This window comes from Mandrillus leucophaeus, unplaced genomic scaffold (assembly GCF_000951045.1).
Source record: "Mandrillus leucophaeus isolate KB7577 unplaced genomic scaffold, Mleu.le_1.0 Scaffold27, whole genome shotgun sequence".
Lineage (NCBI taxonomy): Eukaryota > Metazoa > Chordata > Mammalia > Primates > Cercopithecidae > Mandrillus > Mandrillus leucophaeus.
The window spans coordinates 4,401,994-4,416,929 of record NW_012102809.1 but is presented as its reverse complement, the minus strand read 5'-3'; the positions used below and the strand labels follow the sequence as shown (position 1 = coordinate 4,416,929).

General features: G+C 41.4%; 2 protein-coding genes and 1 long non-coding RNA gene across 7 annotated transcripts in view; 1 reads left to right on the top strand and 2 right to left on the bottom strand.

The window, feature by feature from the left end:
* The window catches only part of LOC105542865, an 11,187-nt gene extending 10,558 nt beyond the window's left edge, over nucleotides 1-629 (bottom strand). Inside the window, exon 1 of the long non-coding RNA XR_001006543.1 lies at nucleotides 125-629. This is a non-coding gene — a long non-coding RNA (uncharacterized LOC105542865). The remainder of the gene's footprint in view (nucleotides 1-124) is intronic.
* Nucleotides 1-14,936, top strand: part of ECI2 (enoyl-CoA delta isomerase 2) — a 48,819-nt gene that overhangs the window by 28,723 nt on the left and 5,160 nt on the right. Inside the window, exons 2-8 of one of the 4 annotated variants that reach the window (XM_011984577.1) lie at nucleotides 99-159; nucleotides 1,984-2,146; nucleotides 4,835-4,933; nucleotides 5,141-5,329; nucleotides 7,746-7,815; nucleotides 9,439-9,541; nucleotides 10,307-10,427. In XM_011984577.1, coding sequence (XP_011839967.1) covers nucleotides 116-159; nucleotides 1,984-2,146; nucleotides 4,835-4,933; nucleotides 5,141-5,329; nucleotides 7,746-7,815; nucleotides 9,439-9,541; nucleotides 10,307-10,427 — 789 coding nt within the window. In that variant the 5' untranslated portion in view covers nucleotides 99-115. Of the gene's footprint in view, nucleotides 1-80; nucleotides 160-207; nucleotides 300-1,983; nucleotides 2,147-4,834; nucleotides 4,934-5,140; nucleotides 5,330-7,745; nucleotides 7,816-9,438; nucleotides 9,542-10,306; nucleotides 10,428-14,936 lie in introns of those variants that run through there. The other 3 variants (XM_011984576.1, XM_011984578.1, XM_011984579.1) reach the window with 3 other exon arrangements.
* Nucleotides 4,912-14,936, bottom strand: part of LOC105542868 (chromosome unknown open reading frame, human C6orf201) — a 50,270-nt gene continuing 40,245 nt past the window's right edge. The window contains exons 3-5 of one of the 2 annotated variants that reach the window (XM_011984580.1): nucleotides 13,651-13,748; nucleotides 5,340-5,560; nucleotides 4,912-5,216 (exon numbers count right to left, since the gene is read on the bottom strand). In XM_011984580.1, the coding sequence (XP_011839970.1) occupies nucleotides 5,520-5,560; nucleotides 13,651-13,748 (139 nt within the window). In that variant the 3' untranslated portion in view covers nucleotides 4,912-5,216; nucleotides 5,340-5,519. Of the gene's footprint in view, nucleotides 5,217-5,339; nucleotides 5,561-10,270; nucleotides 10,700-13,650; nucleotides 13,749-14,936 lie in introns of those variants that run through there. The other variant, XM_011984581.1, reaches the window with a different exon arrangement.

The following is a 14,936-nucleotide window of genomic DNA, read 5'->3' as shown; positions in this document are numbered from 1 at the left end:
GCTTCTGTGAATAGCACGGGGATCTTTCCCTGTCTAGAACAAACGTTAGGACAGTTTCTGATGGAAAGAATGCAAATGAACCCGGCCCCGCCCCTGAGCCGCCCACGGGGTAGCGATGGCGCACTTGGCCTGGAGACTTGCACAGCGTTGGTGTCCGAGGTAAGCTTGGAGCCCTGGCCTCCCGGCCCAAGGTCGCCCGCAGGATACCGCTGTCCAGGCGAAGGTCATCGCCGTTGGAAGACCCTCCTTACCTATTGTCTAGGTGGCAACAGGACTTTCTTTGCTGGTTTTCCAGCGAGGCAGTACTAAAGGATAACCACCTCACTCGCGCGCCCTCCTGCACCGATGGGCCCAGAGGGGTCAGGATGGGCGCGTCGGAAGGTCAGGGCTGTGGTTGTCTGTCCGCAGTCCCCGAGGTCTCCGCCTGCGTTCGCGCACGCTCCCATCCTCCGGGGGCCGGACTCCGGGCGGGTGAGCCGCCCCAGCTGGGCACGGTGGTTCCCCGGACACCCGGGCCTGCACTTCCCAGCCGGGCTGCCTCTGGGGTGCAAAGCGTTGCTTGCTAAAAGCGAGGTAAACGCAAGCCGTTACCACTCGTGTGGACTTAACACTCTTTGCTCTTTGGAGAACTCGTATGCTATAAAGTGAAATGGCCGGGTACGCAGTAACGGCCAAGAAGCACGCTCCACGTCCCTGGGGTCCCGGGAACCCCGCACGAATCTGTGTGTAGGGAACAAAACCGAAACACGGTGGTGGCCTTGATAGTGGTAACATTATTAGTGATTTTCCCGACCTTATGTATTTCTTAAATGGTCGTGTTTGTGCTAATTGTTTTTAAAACTCACGCTTTATTTAAAAATAGATAATTTGTTCCACATTTTGTGGAAACTTGTACGTTTCTTCTTTTTGTGGACATTTTAAATTTTTCTTTCGTTTTCTACTTGGAATTTGCCATATAAGATGCAGTTTTTCCCTTTACAGAAAATCATTTTAATATAAAACTTACTGTAGGCTGATCTTACTGAATCAGTTACTAATAGTCCAAAGTTTAAACCTAGAGTTCATTGTACCATTTTCGAGTTACGTAATTGTGTTTGTGTGTGAGGTTTGGGCTTTGTAACCTGTATTATTTTAATCATCTTTGATGCCATTAACTCTACTATTCCGGGTCATCGTCGTGAACATCCATTTTTTGCTTGTGGCCTGCCTGAGTCCTGTGCATTGAAGTTTGCCACCCCACCCCCGCTCACTATGTGTGCTTAAAAACCTGCTCGTCACCCCGCGGTGGTTACTGTTTCTGCTGTGTTCCTGGCTGGCTGGCTAAACATCCCCACAAAAGGGGGCACGCCTGCTGAGCCTCCTTCACTGACTCCCTTCCACTGCAGGTAGGTTCCCTCCCATCTGCTGGGAAGGTTGTGGCTCTGTCTGGAATGCCAGCAACTGTTCCTATGCCCTTTTGAATATTTCTTGTATATTCACATCCATTCTCCCTTCCTTCCACCTCTGTGTATGTTGGAAACCGGTTTTCCAGCAAAGAGACAAGAATTGACCTGATATAGTTTATGGCTTATCAGTGAGTGCAGAGGCTGTTTCAGGACTTTGGGACACGTTACAAAATTCTGTGCACTTTAGCTTTTTGGTCTCTTGCTGTTCACTGTCTTGCATGCGCTTCACTTCTTGCTTTTGGCAAAATTTACATGGTACTCCTGTTCTGGCTGTTTTTATCTTAAATTGCTTACAAATACTTCCCTGGATGGTTATTTACTTTTCCATTTATTTAAAGTTAGTACTGTTAGCTTCCGTATTGAGTTACTATCTTGGAATCCTTACAGCCAATTATTTGCAGCCAGTTTGCAGAGGCAAGTATAAAGAAAATATGGACAAACATAGCATTTTAGTATGTATGGGTTGGGAACAATTAGAAATCAGGCTGCAGAAATGTGAGGGTTGGGAACATACAGAAATCAGTCTGCCTAATTGTAGTTCTCTGCAGGTCATTAGTTTCCCAGTAGTTCAGCTGCACCTGAACAGAACAGCAATGAGAGCCAGTCAGAAGGACTTTGAAAATGCAATGAATCAAGTGAAACTCTTGAAGAAGGATCCAGGAAATGAAGTGAAGCTAAAACTCTACTCACTGTATAAGCAGGTAAATGCCTACGGTCTGACATTTAAATAATTTTAGGCAAATGACTCCTTAAGTAGATAAACTGTGTGTTTACTAAAATGTAGCCTTAATATTTTGGGTTTGTCTTGCTCCCTCTTAAGTGTGTGTGTGTGTGTGTGTGTGTGTGTGTGTGTATATATATGTGTGTGTGTGTGTGTATATATGTATGTATATGCGTGCAAGTTTTTTAATATTAGACCTTGAAATATTATCAAGGCACAAAGTGCCTCAGTGTCGTGCCTCAGTGTCATGCCAGAGTAAAAGAGACTTACGAGATATAATATTCACATTTGTAGACCTTATTTAGCTCTTGATTAGAATAAATCAATTGAAAAAGGTATTTTTAAGATAATTGGGGAAGCTTTGAATAAGGTCAGAGTGTTAGAAGATACCTAGAAATCATTGTTAATGGTGTCAAGGTTATATAAGAAAATGTTGATATTTTTAAGAAGTGCATACTAAAGAATATAGGGGTGAAACAATGGATAGTTGAAGTTCTCTAAGCAAAAAAAGAAAGAAAAGGATAGATGAGGCCAGGCATGGTGGCTCACTTCTGTAATCCCAGCACTTTGGGAGGCTGAGGCGGGCAGATCCCTTAAGGTCAGGAGTTTGAGACCAGCCTGGCCAACATGGTTAAACCTCGTCTCTACTAAAAATACAAAAATTAGCTGGACGTAGTGGCGTGCACCTGTAATCCCAGCTACTTGGGAAGCTGAGGCAGGAGAATCGCTTGAATCAGGTTGCAGTGAGCCAAGATTGCGCCACTACACTCCAGCCTGAGTGACAGAGCAAAACTCTGTCAAAAAAAGAAAAAAAGAAAAGAGAGAGAGGGAGATGAAGCAAGTAAGGCAATTTGATTGTTGTTGAACCTGGATGATGGGTATTGGGAATTCATTATCGTATTCTACTTTGGTATGTTTGGAAATGTTTATAACAAAATTTAAAACCTAAAGCTTTGAAGTTTCAGTGCCAAAGACTTCCCCGACATGTCTGCCTCTCTGGGCTCCTGTGTTATCGGTTTTTCTGTGCTATGATGGGTATGAGCTTCTCTTTCATATGGGTGTGTATAGTAAAAAAATTTAACGTTGTCCCAAAGGACGTGTGGCTTCGTCCTTAGCTTCTGGGAAGTGAATCTCTAAAGCCTGATAGGAGTGTCTTTATTTGCCTGGATTGTCCTAACAATGTGATTTAGGGTGGGGGCTTCAGGTTATACAGTCAGGCACAGGTGATGGAGCCCCACTGAAAACTCTGGACACTGAGACTGGATGAGCTGAGCGTCTCTGGTTGGCAGGACTCCCTGTCACATCAGTTCGGGGAGAGGTGCCCTGTCCTGACTCCATGGGGAAAGGACAGTGGAAACTCCACGTTTGCTACTGCCCCAATCCTCCATCCCTTGGATGATTCTCATCTCTATCCTTTCTCTTAATAAACTATTAACTGTGCGTTTAACAATTGCAGTGAGTTCTGGGTGTCTTTCTAGTAAATTATTGCACCTGAGGGTGGTCTTGGGCACCCTCCAGCCTTGCAATCGGTGGTAGCATTGAGGACAGTCAGGAGACAAGGGCAAGCCCTTATGCTGTGGGCTGTGTTCCCTCTAACTTCTAGGTTGGCTAACTCTTGCCAGATGACACTATCTCTATCTAAAGAAATTCATAGCTTCCTTTACTGCCTTTTTCTTTTTTTTTTTTTTTCCCCAGACAGTTTTGCTCTGTCACCCAGGGTGGAGTGCAGTGGCACCATCTCAGCTCACTGCAACCTCCGCCTCCCAGTTTCAAGCAGTCCTCCTGCCTCAGCCTCCTGAGTAGCTGAAATTACAGGAACTCGCCCCATGCCAGGCTAATTTTTGTATTTTTAGTAGAGATGGGGCTTCACCATATTGGTCAGGCTGGTCTCGAACTCCTGACCTCAGGTGATCCACCCACCTCCGCCTCCCAAAGTGTTGGGATTACAGGTGTGAGCCTCCCGGCCTGTTTTCCAAAGACTCTTTCTTCTTTCCTCTTTTAGCTAACTGTATTATAAAATTTTAAAATTTTAAGTGGAATTTTAAATTGCCATTTCTGAAAAGTAGCTGAATGGGATATAATTATTCATCTCAAAATACCCACTCCGTCTAGCCTCAAAAATAAAATTTAATTCCTTTTTGCATTTTACTTGCATGTTTTTCAGTTAAGTTTCCTAAGAATCAGTGGCTCTGACAGCCGCACCCTAGCCCCTCAGCTGCAGTTTCATTGCCCAGGTACCAGAAGTCCACCACTGAATTCGTGGTGTCTTTTTGTACCTTTAGATGGGCTTTTGGAATATGCTGTCGGTTTCCAAATATTTGTTGACTAGTTCATTTTAAAGATGGTTTGCTTGAATATTTTGATTGTTTGTGGAAAATATGATTACCAATATAAAACTAATGAACCATTAGATTTTTTTAGAAAGTACTTCCCCAAAACCTTTATTTTCATAGACAGGCAGTTATTTATTTCCAGTCTTTTTTCTGTTGTTTGTGCATTTTTGGCAATAACACCAAAAAGACTGAAGGGGAAAATTCAGATCAATTTACATACCCTGTGAAAGGATTTGGGGGAGGCATTCATGCGCCTATGGATTTTATGGGTCTTAAATATTTAGGGGTCCAGTTTACATGGTCACTTGACTATATTGCCCCTCTCCTTTTCACAGGCCACTGAAGGACCTTGTAACGTGCCCAAACCAGGTGTATTTGACTTGATCAACAAGGCCAAATGGGATGCATGGAATGCCCTTGGCAGCCTGCCCAAGGTGAATTTACTAGTTACTCTGCTTTTATTTGCTGTCATTCTAAAGAAGTTTGGTGCTTCTCATTAAGCCATTATAAATGGAGCCTTCAAGATCTTGATGTGCTTCTATTCTTTCTTCATTGCAAGATGCTAGTTATTAGTCTAGTAACTTTCTCAACGTGCTTATTCATTGACCATGGGCTGAGGCTGTTTGTCATCTTCCATTCAGGAAACTGCCAGGCAGAACTATGTGGATTTGGTGTCCAGTTTGAGTTCTTCATTGGAATCCTCTAGTCAGGTGGAGCCTGGAACAGACAGGAAATCAACTGGGTATGAAACTCTGATGGTGACCTCCGAAGATGGCATCACAAAGATCATGTTAAACCGGCCCACAAAGAAAAATGCCCTGAACGTGGAGGTAATGTTACCTGCCCTCGGAGTTTGTCCTGTTTTTCTTTTCTTCTTCTATGTGTTTCACGCAAAAGCTGTAGAGTTTCAGCATCATTCCTATTTTATGGTATGTCTTGTTTGATTTGTGCAGGAAGGTTGGTAATTGTGGCTACTTCATACAACAGAGTCGAGCGTTCATTGTTTAGAGTTTGTGAACTTCAGGTAGGTTCTGATATACCCAAAAGGCACCGTGATTTTCCTAATGAGGGAAGCACAAATAAATTAATATAAATGAAACATGTTGCTGTGAGAGAATTCGCATAGAAGCCATCTATGTTGGTGTAGACTGCTCCCAGAAGTATCTTCATGTCACTTAGACATGAAAGTAAGTCTTTCTGCTTGCATGGGGGCTTCCTTTTTTACAAGTATAGGGAGAAAGGAGAGAAGGACTTTATCTTAAATCATTACCCAACTCGGCTTTAAAGTAGCTGCTTCACTCGGCAACTTCAGTCTTTGAATCTCTCATTGAACTAGAATGATAATAAAATAACCACTTTAGCCCCTTCTCCTTGAAAAAAATTATAGGGAATTAATTGGATGTTTGGTGCTCCACTGGGACTAAAATTTGAGAGGACTATGGCTGTTGGGTCAGTAACCTCCATTGTGGCAGAAAGAGCATACTCACTTTAAAATCATCTTCAGCATTTCCTGAAGTGGGATATATGTCATTCAACTCATAAAGCATTTAATGCTCAAACTTTATTTCCACTTTGCCCTGACTCATTTCTCTACAGCTATGGTAATAACAGCTACTCTGTACAGAGTGCCTAATGAGTGCCAGCACTCTCTACACAGACGTTTATTTAATCCTCACAAGGAGCCTACTGTTATCATTTCTTAATAATAAGATAATTAGATTAAGAAGTAACTTGCTCAAGTTCACATAACAAATAAGCAGCAAAACCTAAATTGAAACCCTGATAGCCAGTCGTGGTGGCTTACCCCTGTAATCCCAGCACTTTGGGAGGCCAAGGTGGGCAGATCATTTGAAGTCAAGAGTTCAAGACCAGCCTGGCCAACATGGTGAAACCCCATCTCTACTAAAAATACAAAAAATTAGCTGGGCGTGATGGTGCGCGCCTGTAGTCCCAGCTACTGGGGAGGCTGGGGCAGGAGAATCTCTTGAAGTGGGGAGGTGGTGGTTGAGCTGAGGAGCACGCTATTGCACTCTAGCCTGGGCCTCACAGTGAGACTCCATCGCAAAAAAAAAAAGAAACCCTGATAATCCGTCTTCTAATCCTGGTCTCACCAGTTGCCCTGCTGTGTTGTGTTATAACTGTAATAATGATGGAGTGAGTTCCTTATCACTTCCCTCAGGAGAAATGCTTAGATGCTTATTCATGTACAGTCATCCCTTGGTATCTGATGGGGATTGGTTCCAGGACCTCCTTATGGACACCAAAATCCGCGGAACCTGTAGACCCCCATAAAAAGGCGTAATATTCGCATATAACCTCTGTATACACTTTCATATACTTTAAATCATCTCCAGAGTACTTATAATACTGCACACAATGTAAATGCTCTATTAAAATAGTTATTATACCTTATTGTTTAGGGACTAATGATAAGAGAAGAAGTCTGTACATGTTCAGTATAGACACAGAATTGTTTTCTAGATATTTTTGATCTGTGATTGGTTGAATCTATGGATGTGGAACCCGTGGATACAGAGGGCCAGCTGTCTTATGTGAAGTCCATGTTTCTTTTGCAGTGTATTTGTATCTATAAGTATCCGCCCTCTTCATTCTTTCCCACACTGAAATCTCATCTAAGGTTGAAATTGCACCTGTTTTAAATGCATTAAAAGCTATGTAGTTGCATGTCCAAGATTTTCAGAAATGTTGCTGATTTAAAATTTTGAGGCCCCTTCCTTGAATACCATTACAGTGTCTTGAAAATTCCAGCCAGACACTTCCCAGACTGCCAGGGGCTTCCTTGAGGTCACAACAGAGACGTTGCTTTGTAGAAAGTTTTCTCTGGCCACCTCTCTCTCTGCCCTCTCTAGATAGGCCTCAGCACCTCCTCTGAGTTCCCTGCTGCTTCAGGCTTTGCACCCCCCTCCTCATTTCAATATGATAGTCCTCTGTTAATTCCAAAAGCTCAAGGACTATTTCTTTCTCGTTCCCTTTTGGAAAAAAAGTGGTTTATAGCCGGCAGCTCCTACCATAGCACCAGGTACATAATATGCACCAAGTAATTGTAAAAGGAATGAAAATTCTTTCAGGTGTATCGGTCTACCTTTTTTGGTTATAAAATACAGCCAAAATAAATGTTAGGCACTTTGCTGAGAGCAGGCTTCCAGCCTGACATTTAGTGAATCCACTGGTGGATGATTCCTGTGTTCAGAGTTCTTTTCTTTTCCTTGTCTTCCCATTACACAGATGTACCATGAAATTATGCATGCACTTAAAGCCGCCAGCAAGGATGACTCAGCCATCACTGTTTTAACAGGTAAGAGATTTTCTCAGACATCCTAATTAAATTCCTATTTTGAGGGGCGTCTTAATAGATAGGAAATTGAGTTCAAAAGCTCTGAGAGCCGGGGGCCGAGGCGGATGGCTCACGAGATCAGGAGTTCGAGACCAGCCCGACTAACATGGTGAAACCCCATCTCTGCTAAAAATACAAAAATTAGCCAAGCGTGATGTCACGCACCTGCAATCCCAGCTACTGAGGAGGCTGAGGCAGGAGAATCACTTGAACCCGGAAGGTGGAGGTTGAGTGAGCTGAGATCGCGAACCACTTTTTTTCCAAAAGGGAACAAGAAAGAAATAGTCCTGGAGCTTTTGGAACTAACAGAGGACTATCGTGTTCAAAAGAGGAGGAGGGTGGAAAGTACGAAGCAGCAGGGAACTCAGAGGAGGTGCTGAGGCCTATCTAGTGTGGGCAGAGTAGGAGGTGGTCAGAGCACTGCACTCCAGCCTGGGCGACAGAGCGAGACTCTGTCTCAAAAAATAAATAAATAATTAAAACTCTAAGTTCTTTTCCAGTACTGTCATACTCTGATTTATAAATACGCAAAAAATATTTTTAAAAACCCACAGATACCCACTTCTTTGCAATTACCCAACATAAATTAAGACACATAATGTCCACAAAAAGACTTTTACAGGCGCACTCATGGTAACCTGATTTATAACTGCCAAAACCAGAAAACAACTCAAATGTTCAAAAACACACGGATAAATAAACAAATTGTTGACTATTTGTACAATGGAGTACTCAGCAATAAAATAGAATAAATGATACAAGAATATGGATGCATCTTTAAAACGCAGTTCAGCAAAATAAAGACAGAAGTTTACATGTTTGTATGAGTCCATTTGTAGAAAGTTCTACAGTAGGCAGAAGTTCTTCTCTGTGGAAATTGAAGTTAGAAAGTGATTGCCTCGGAGCAGGTGGGATGGGATGGCTAGAAAGGAGCCTACGGGAAACTTCTGGGGTGATGGAGATGTTCTGTATCTTGTTTTGGATGGTGATCTTGTGGGTATTTAAAAACATTAAAACAACTAAATGAACAATTAAGAACTGGTTGTTTTATTATATATAAATTATACTTTAATTAAACACACACACTCAGAAGCACACTTTCAATGGCTCTTAGAATAAAGGAAAAACTTCCTCATGGGATCTACAAAGCACCGTCAGGTCTGTTCTGCCAGTGCACACCCTGCACCAGCTTCCCCCTGGCTTTCTCTGAGTCAGCTACAGTGGCTCTTATTTCATCTACACTGGGGATAACCTCTCCGAAGAGCCTTTGCACAGATCTCAGTTCAGTTGTCCCTTCCTTAGGAAAGTTCTTTCCTGAACTCCCTGATTAGACCAACCCTCCTGGTACATACCCTCTTTTCATGATGCACCTCTCCTCTATTTCAACAGTGGCATTAGCTACATTTATCTGTGTGTTTTTATAGATCAGTGTCCAGTGTACTCACTAGTTTGTAAGTTAGGGCAGGAACCGTCGCTGGTTCTCCAGTGTATTTCCCGTGCCTAACCATAGAGTTTTGCATGCAGTAGATACTCAAGAATTATAGGATGAATGAATGAGGGATCTGTTGATTTTCTTACTTATAGGAAATGGTGACTATTACAGTAGTGGGAATGACCTGACTAACTTCACTGATATTCCCCCTGGTGGAGTAGAGGAGAAAGCTAAAAATGGTGCCATCTTACTGAGGTAAGAGTAACTGACCTTCCTGTGATCCCAGAGGGCCCATTCTTAGTCATCAAAGTTGTATTTAGTTGAGCAAAAGTGAAATATCTACTTCTCAGTGTCAGTGCAGTTAATTGTGACTTTGGACAAGCATATTTCTCTAAACTGCCTCCATCCATAGGTGGGCATTCATTCTCTGTCTTTGACCTCTGTTACCTGTTCATCCTGCTGGTCTCATGATATTTGACTGGAAAACATAAAAGTGAGCTATAGTTGTAAACAAAATTATCTTGCATTGAGGTAGAGGAATGTGGCAAATTCTCATCCAGCCAGCGGAATGGGCGATTTCCATGAATGCTGAAAGTAGGAGACTCGGAGGAGTCTTATAAAACACAGGAGGACGTCATGAAGGCTTTCCTCTTTTTTCCTGCCAAATCTGTCATTGCCACTTGCTGTGATATTGCAGCGTGTGCTCAGTCACCCAACCTCATCTCTAAGACTGCGGCTGGTTTACAGCCCTGAACTCGCTGTCCAGAATACAGGATTCAAACCAGGGTTGACCCGTAGGTCTCTCTGGTTGGTCTTCCATCCACTGCCATTCAAATGGATGCCCTGGATGAATCCAGTGTGGAAGATCAGGGAAGTGGCAGGACAGGGAGGCGCTGCCGGTGGTGGCAGTGGAAATACCCAGCCTGACAGAAGGCTTTATCTCAGAGTCAGACCGTCTTGCCCATGCTTCAGTCATGCTGCTTTGGCACATTTCATGATTTTGTGTTTCCATTTCTGTAGGGAATTTGTGGGCTGTTTTATAGATTTTCCTAAGCCTCTGATTGCAGTGGTCAATGGTCCAGCTGTGGGCATCTCCGTCACCCTCCTTGGGTTATTCGATGCCGTGTATGCATCTGACAGGGTAAGTCAGCTCTCAGAAAGCAAGAGGTCAGGCAAGCAGCGCGAGATGGGAGCCTTTGAATCCTCCTTCAGCGTTGCCAGTCATAAGCAGGTTACATGTTGTTTGTGGTAGAATTAACTGAATTTAGATTTTTCCCAAAGCATTAGTCTAATTTGACTGATTTTATTTTTCTTTCATTATTAACTTGCGTTTTGTTGTAAACATTTTTCCAACTCTGATTGTTCTAGATTCTAATCAAGTTCCACAACAGGTATTCAAGTTTTCATGTTACTCTGAAATATTCAGGAGACACTTGAAAATTTGTTATGGGAGGGAGGAACAGCGTCTTTGCAGGTTGTGCAAGGGATTATTTAATCCTTTTTACTGAGTAAATGGATTTAGAATTTTAGAATGAGAAGGAACTGTGAGCATTATCTACTCTCACTCCCTTTGCAGATAAGAAAACTGAAGCTCTGAGAAGTTCCTTGCCCAGAACACAATTCAGCCTTGTGTTCACCATTGCATTATATAGATTTTAGTTTTTAGTTTTACTATAGTAGTAATATATATGTCATAGTGGAAAATAAAATTTTGAAAGATATGAAAAAGTACCAAGAAAAGCTACAAGGTAAAAATCACTCCTTATTTTACCACCTAGAGATAACCAGTCCTAACATTGGGGTTATTAACTTCTCTTGTGTAACCAGTCCCTGCCTGCTGGAGCCCTAGGCTGTTTCCAATTTTTATCGTTACAAGCACCTAATAACCACCTTTAGGGCATCAGAGTGTTCCAGTGACTTATGCTTATGTGATGGTAAAATGTGCTGATTACAGCCTTCTAGGAAACATGGTTTTTACCACTGAAGAGACTTCTAGTTTTGTTCAGAGGTATTTTCCCCACTGATACACAGGACCATATAATAGCATCCTTAATTCTTTGAATTTTCTTTTGCTGGATTCCATTGAACCAGATTGGATGTATTGACAGACCTAATTCTTATGAATAATTTTCCTGCAGAAAACAGCAAATGAGATTCTAGGTGCCAGGCTGCCCAGCCTTTGTAGATAGAGGTTTCTGTTCAAAGGCAGAAATCAATGTCTTTGTTCACAGTCTTGTGTTAGATGACTGATTAGTCATCGACCTGCTTTTAACAGGGACTGGGTCAATAGATCCTGACCTAAAATTGGGGATCTCTTTCTTTAATAGTTGGAGGGCAAATATTGTATTTGAATCTTGTTCTGATTCTCCCACTGAATTGAAAATTACTTTCAATATACATCTTTTTTTTTTTTTTTAAGAGATGGAAGTCTCAGTCTGTCACCCAAGCTGGAGTGCAGCGGCATGATCTTGGCTCACTGCAACCACCACCTACCAGCTTCAAGCGATTCTCCCACTCAGCCTCCTGAGCAGCTGGGATTACAGGTGCACGCCACCACACCCAGCTAATTTTTTTGTATTTTTAGTAGAGACAGGGTTTCACCATGTTGGCCAGGCTGGTCTCGAACTCCTGACCTCAAGTGATTCGCCCGCCTTGGCCTCCCGAAGTGCTGGGAGTACAGGTGTGAACCACCGAGCCTGGCCTACGTCATCCTTTTAAAAATTTTGATGACTTCCATCTTATGATATAAATTATAATAAATGTTGAAATCAGAGAAGATATATACACAATATATATAAAACGTATCTAGCCTATATATTATAATGTATATTGCATATGTATATTAAATGTTAAAAAATTTGGCCAAAAGTAAAATTTATTTGTCAAATAGTATCTGCTGATAAAAGTTTACCCAATCTAATAAACCAAGCATCAATTTAAAATAAAGGAAATTGAGGTGGGCAGATCACCTGAGGTCAGGAGTTGAAGACCAGCCTGGCCAACATTGTGAAACACCATCTCTACTAAAAATACAAAAATTAGCAGGGGTTGGTGGCGGGTGTCTGTAGGCCCAGCTACATTGGAGGCTGAGGCAGGAGAATTGCTTAAACCCAGGAGGTGGAGGTTGCAGTGAGCCAAGATCGTACCACAGCATTCCAAGCTGGGTGACAGAGCGAGACTCCATCTCAAAAAAATATATAAGTAAAAAATAAAGTAATGGGAATATGCTAAAGGAAAAGGCTGTAGAAAAAATCATTTTATAGGATTTATCATTATTGGCTTCAAGAATAAATATATTAAGTGATGGGTTAATATTTAACCCATATAACCAAAATATTAATTAGTACATTTTATCTATTTTGTACTGTGGGCAATCGTTACTAATGCCTATTAGCTCTGTCAGCAAATGATACATTTCCTGTATGAGTTAAGAAAAAGGTAGAAATCATAACAATGATAAATCTTTGAGTGGTCACTGTTTAGGCACTCTGTTACATGCATTGTATTTATTATAAGTATACGCATACATGCATACATATTCACATAATGTACAGAGCAGCCCTATGAAAGAAGGACTTGGCCGGGTGCAGTGGCTCACACCTGTAATCCCGGCACTTTAGGAGGCCAAGGCAAGTGGATCACCTGAGGTCCGGAGTTCAAGACCAGCCTGGCCAATGTGGTGAAACCCCATCTCTACTAAAAATACAAAAATTAGCTGGGTGTGGTGGTGGGCGCCTATAGTCCCAGCTACTTGGGAGGCTGAGGCAAGAGAATTGCTTCAACCCAGGAGGCAGAGGTGGCAGTGAACTAAGATCACATCACTGCACTCAAGGCTGGGCAACAGAGTGAGACCCTGTCTATAAAAACAAACATTCTCCTCCAATGTGGCAAAAATAATTTTTACAGTCTAGGCTGGGCATGGTGGCTGATGCCTGTAATCTCAGCATTTTGGGAGGCCAAGGCAGGTGTATCACTTGAGGTCAGGAGTTTGAGGCCAGCCTGGCCAACATGGTGAAGCCCCTAAAACTACAAAAATGAGCTGGGTGTCATGGCACATGCCTGTAATTCCAACTACTCAGGAGGCAGAAGCAGGAGAATCGCTTGAACCCGGGAGACAGAGGTTGCGGTGAGCCGAGATTATGCCACTGCACTCAAGGCTGGGCGACAGAGCGAGACTCCATGTCAAAAAAAGAAGGATTGGTTCCCATTTTACAAATGAGAAAACTGTGGCCCAGAGAGGGTAAGAAACCTTCCCAAAATCACTAAGTAGTCTGATGCCAGAGCCTAAACCCTTAACTCCATCTTCTGCTCTCTTTCTGAAAATAAGCATTTTAAATGCTGCTTATTGGCAACTTTGCATGTACCTGTTTGTGTCCCTTTAGCTGTTGTTGGCAGTTTTCTCAGTTTCCTGCTTACGTTCCTTTGGCTGTGTCTTCTGGGTACATTTTTTTGAATAAGTTTTCTTTTGGATAAAAAAAGAAGATACATGACATTAACAAACTTTTTAAAATATTTTGATTTTTTGATTATTTTTATTTATATGCTGCATACATTATAGATTTATATCTTCTAACAATTATGCATTAAAAATAACACTGTGTCTGGTTATAGGAAATGAAATCTAAATATTCTTAGTATTGAAGTTAGATAAAATTTAGATACATATGGCCAAATTATGAAGTTAAATATGAAAATTTAGATAAATTTAGATATTCTTATCATCTAAATACATATTATAAATTTTAAATTAACATTCTTTCATAATTTACTCATCAAGAAACACAAAAATGTTTCTTAAATGTAAAAAAACGAAAAAAACTAAAAATGACTATATACTAAATAAGCAATATTGAATTAATTCCAGTAGTTAAAGCCAATCAAAAAACCACTGGGGCAAAATTAAGACAAATGACAGATTGAGGAAACAGTTTTTCAACTCATGTAACAAAAGCTGACCTCTCTACAGTATTTTTTAAAGTTTGTCTATAAAGCTAAAATAAAAATGGGCAATGGTGAGGAATGAATAGGTTAGACAAAATGAAATGTAAAGGGCTATTAAAACCATATGAGAGAAATCATTGAGAAAATGAAAAGATAAGCCACAGACCAGGAGAAAAGATTTGCCTGAAGCCACAGAGCAGGAAAAAAGATTTGCCTGATGCTCTAATAAAAGACTTGCAACCTGAATGTGTATCTTACAACTATATAATAAGAAAGTAAACAGCCTAACTTAAAAAATAGTGAACAAAATATCTTAACAGTTGCTTCACCAAAGAAAATATACATATGTCTAATAAGTACATGGTAAAAGACTTCATACCATTAATGGTTAGGGACACGTAAATTAAAACCACAGTGAGACCCCACTACACACCTACTAGCATGGTTAAAATGAAGAAGACTTTAAATAGCTAGGTTTGGTGAGGATGTAGAGCAGTTGGAACTTTCATACATTGCTGGTGGGAATGTCACATGGTACAACCACTCTAGAAAACAGTTTAGCAGCTTCTAAGCTAAATATACATTTACCACACAGCCCAGCCATTCCACCACTTAGGTATTTACCTGTGATAATTGCAAACACTCAGTTTTCACCCAGTGACCTGTACACAAGTGTTCCTAACTACCTTTTTGTTAAAATTATCTGAAC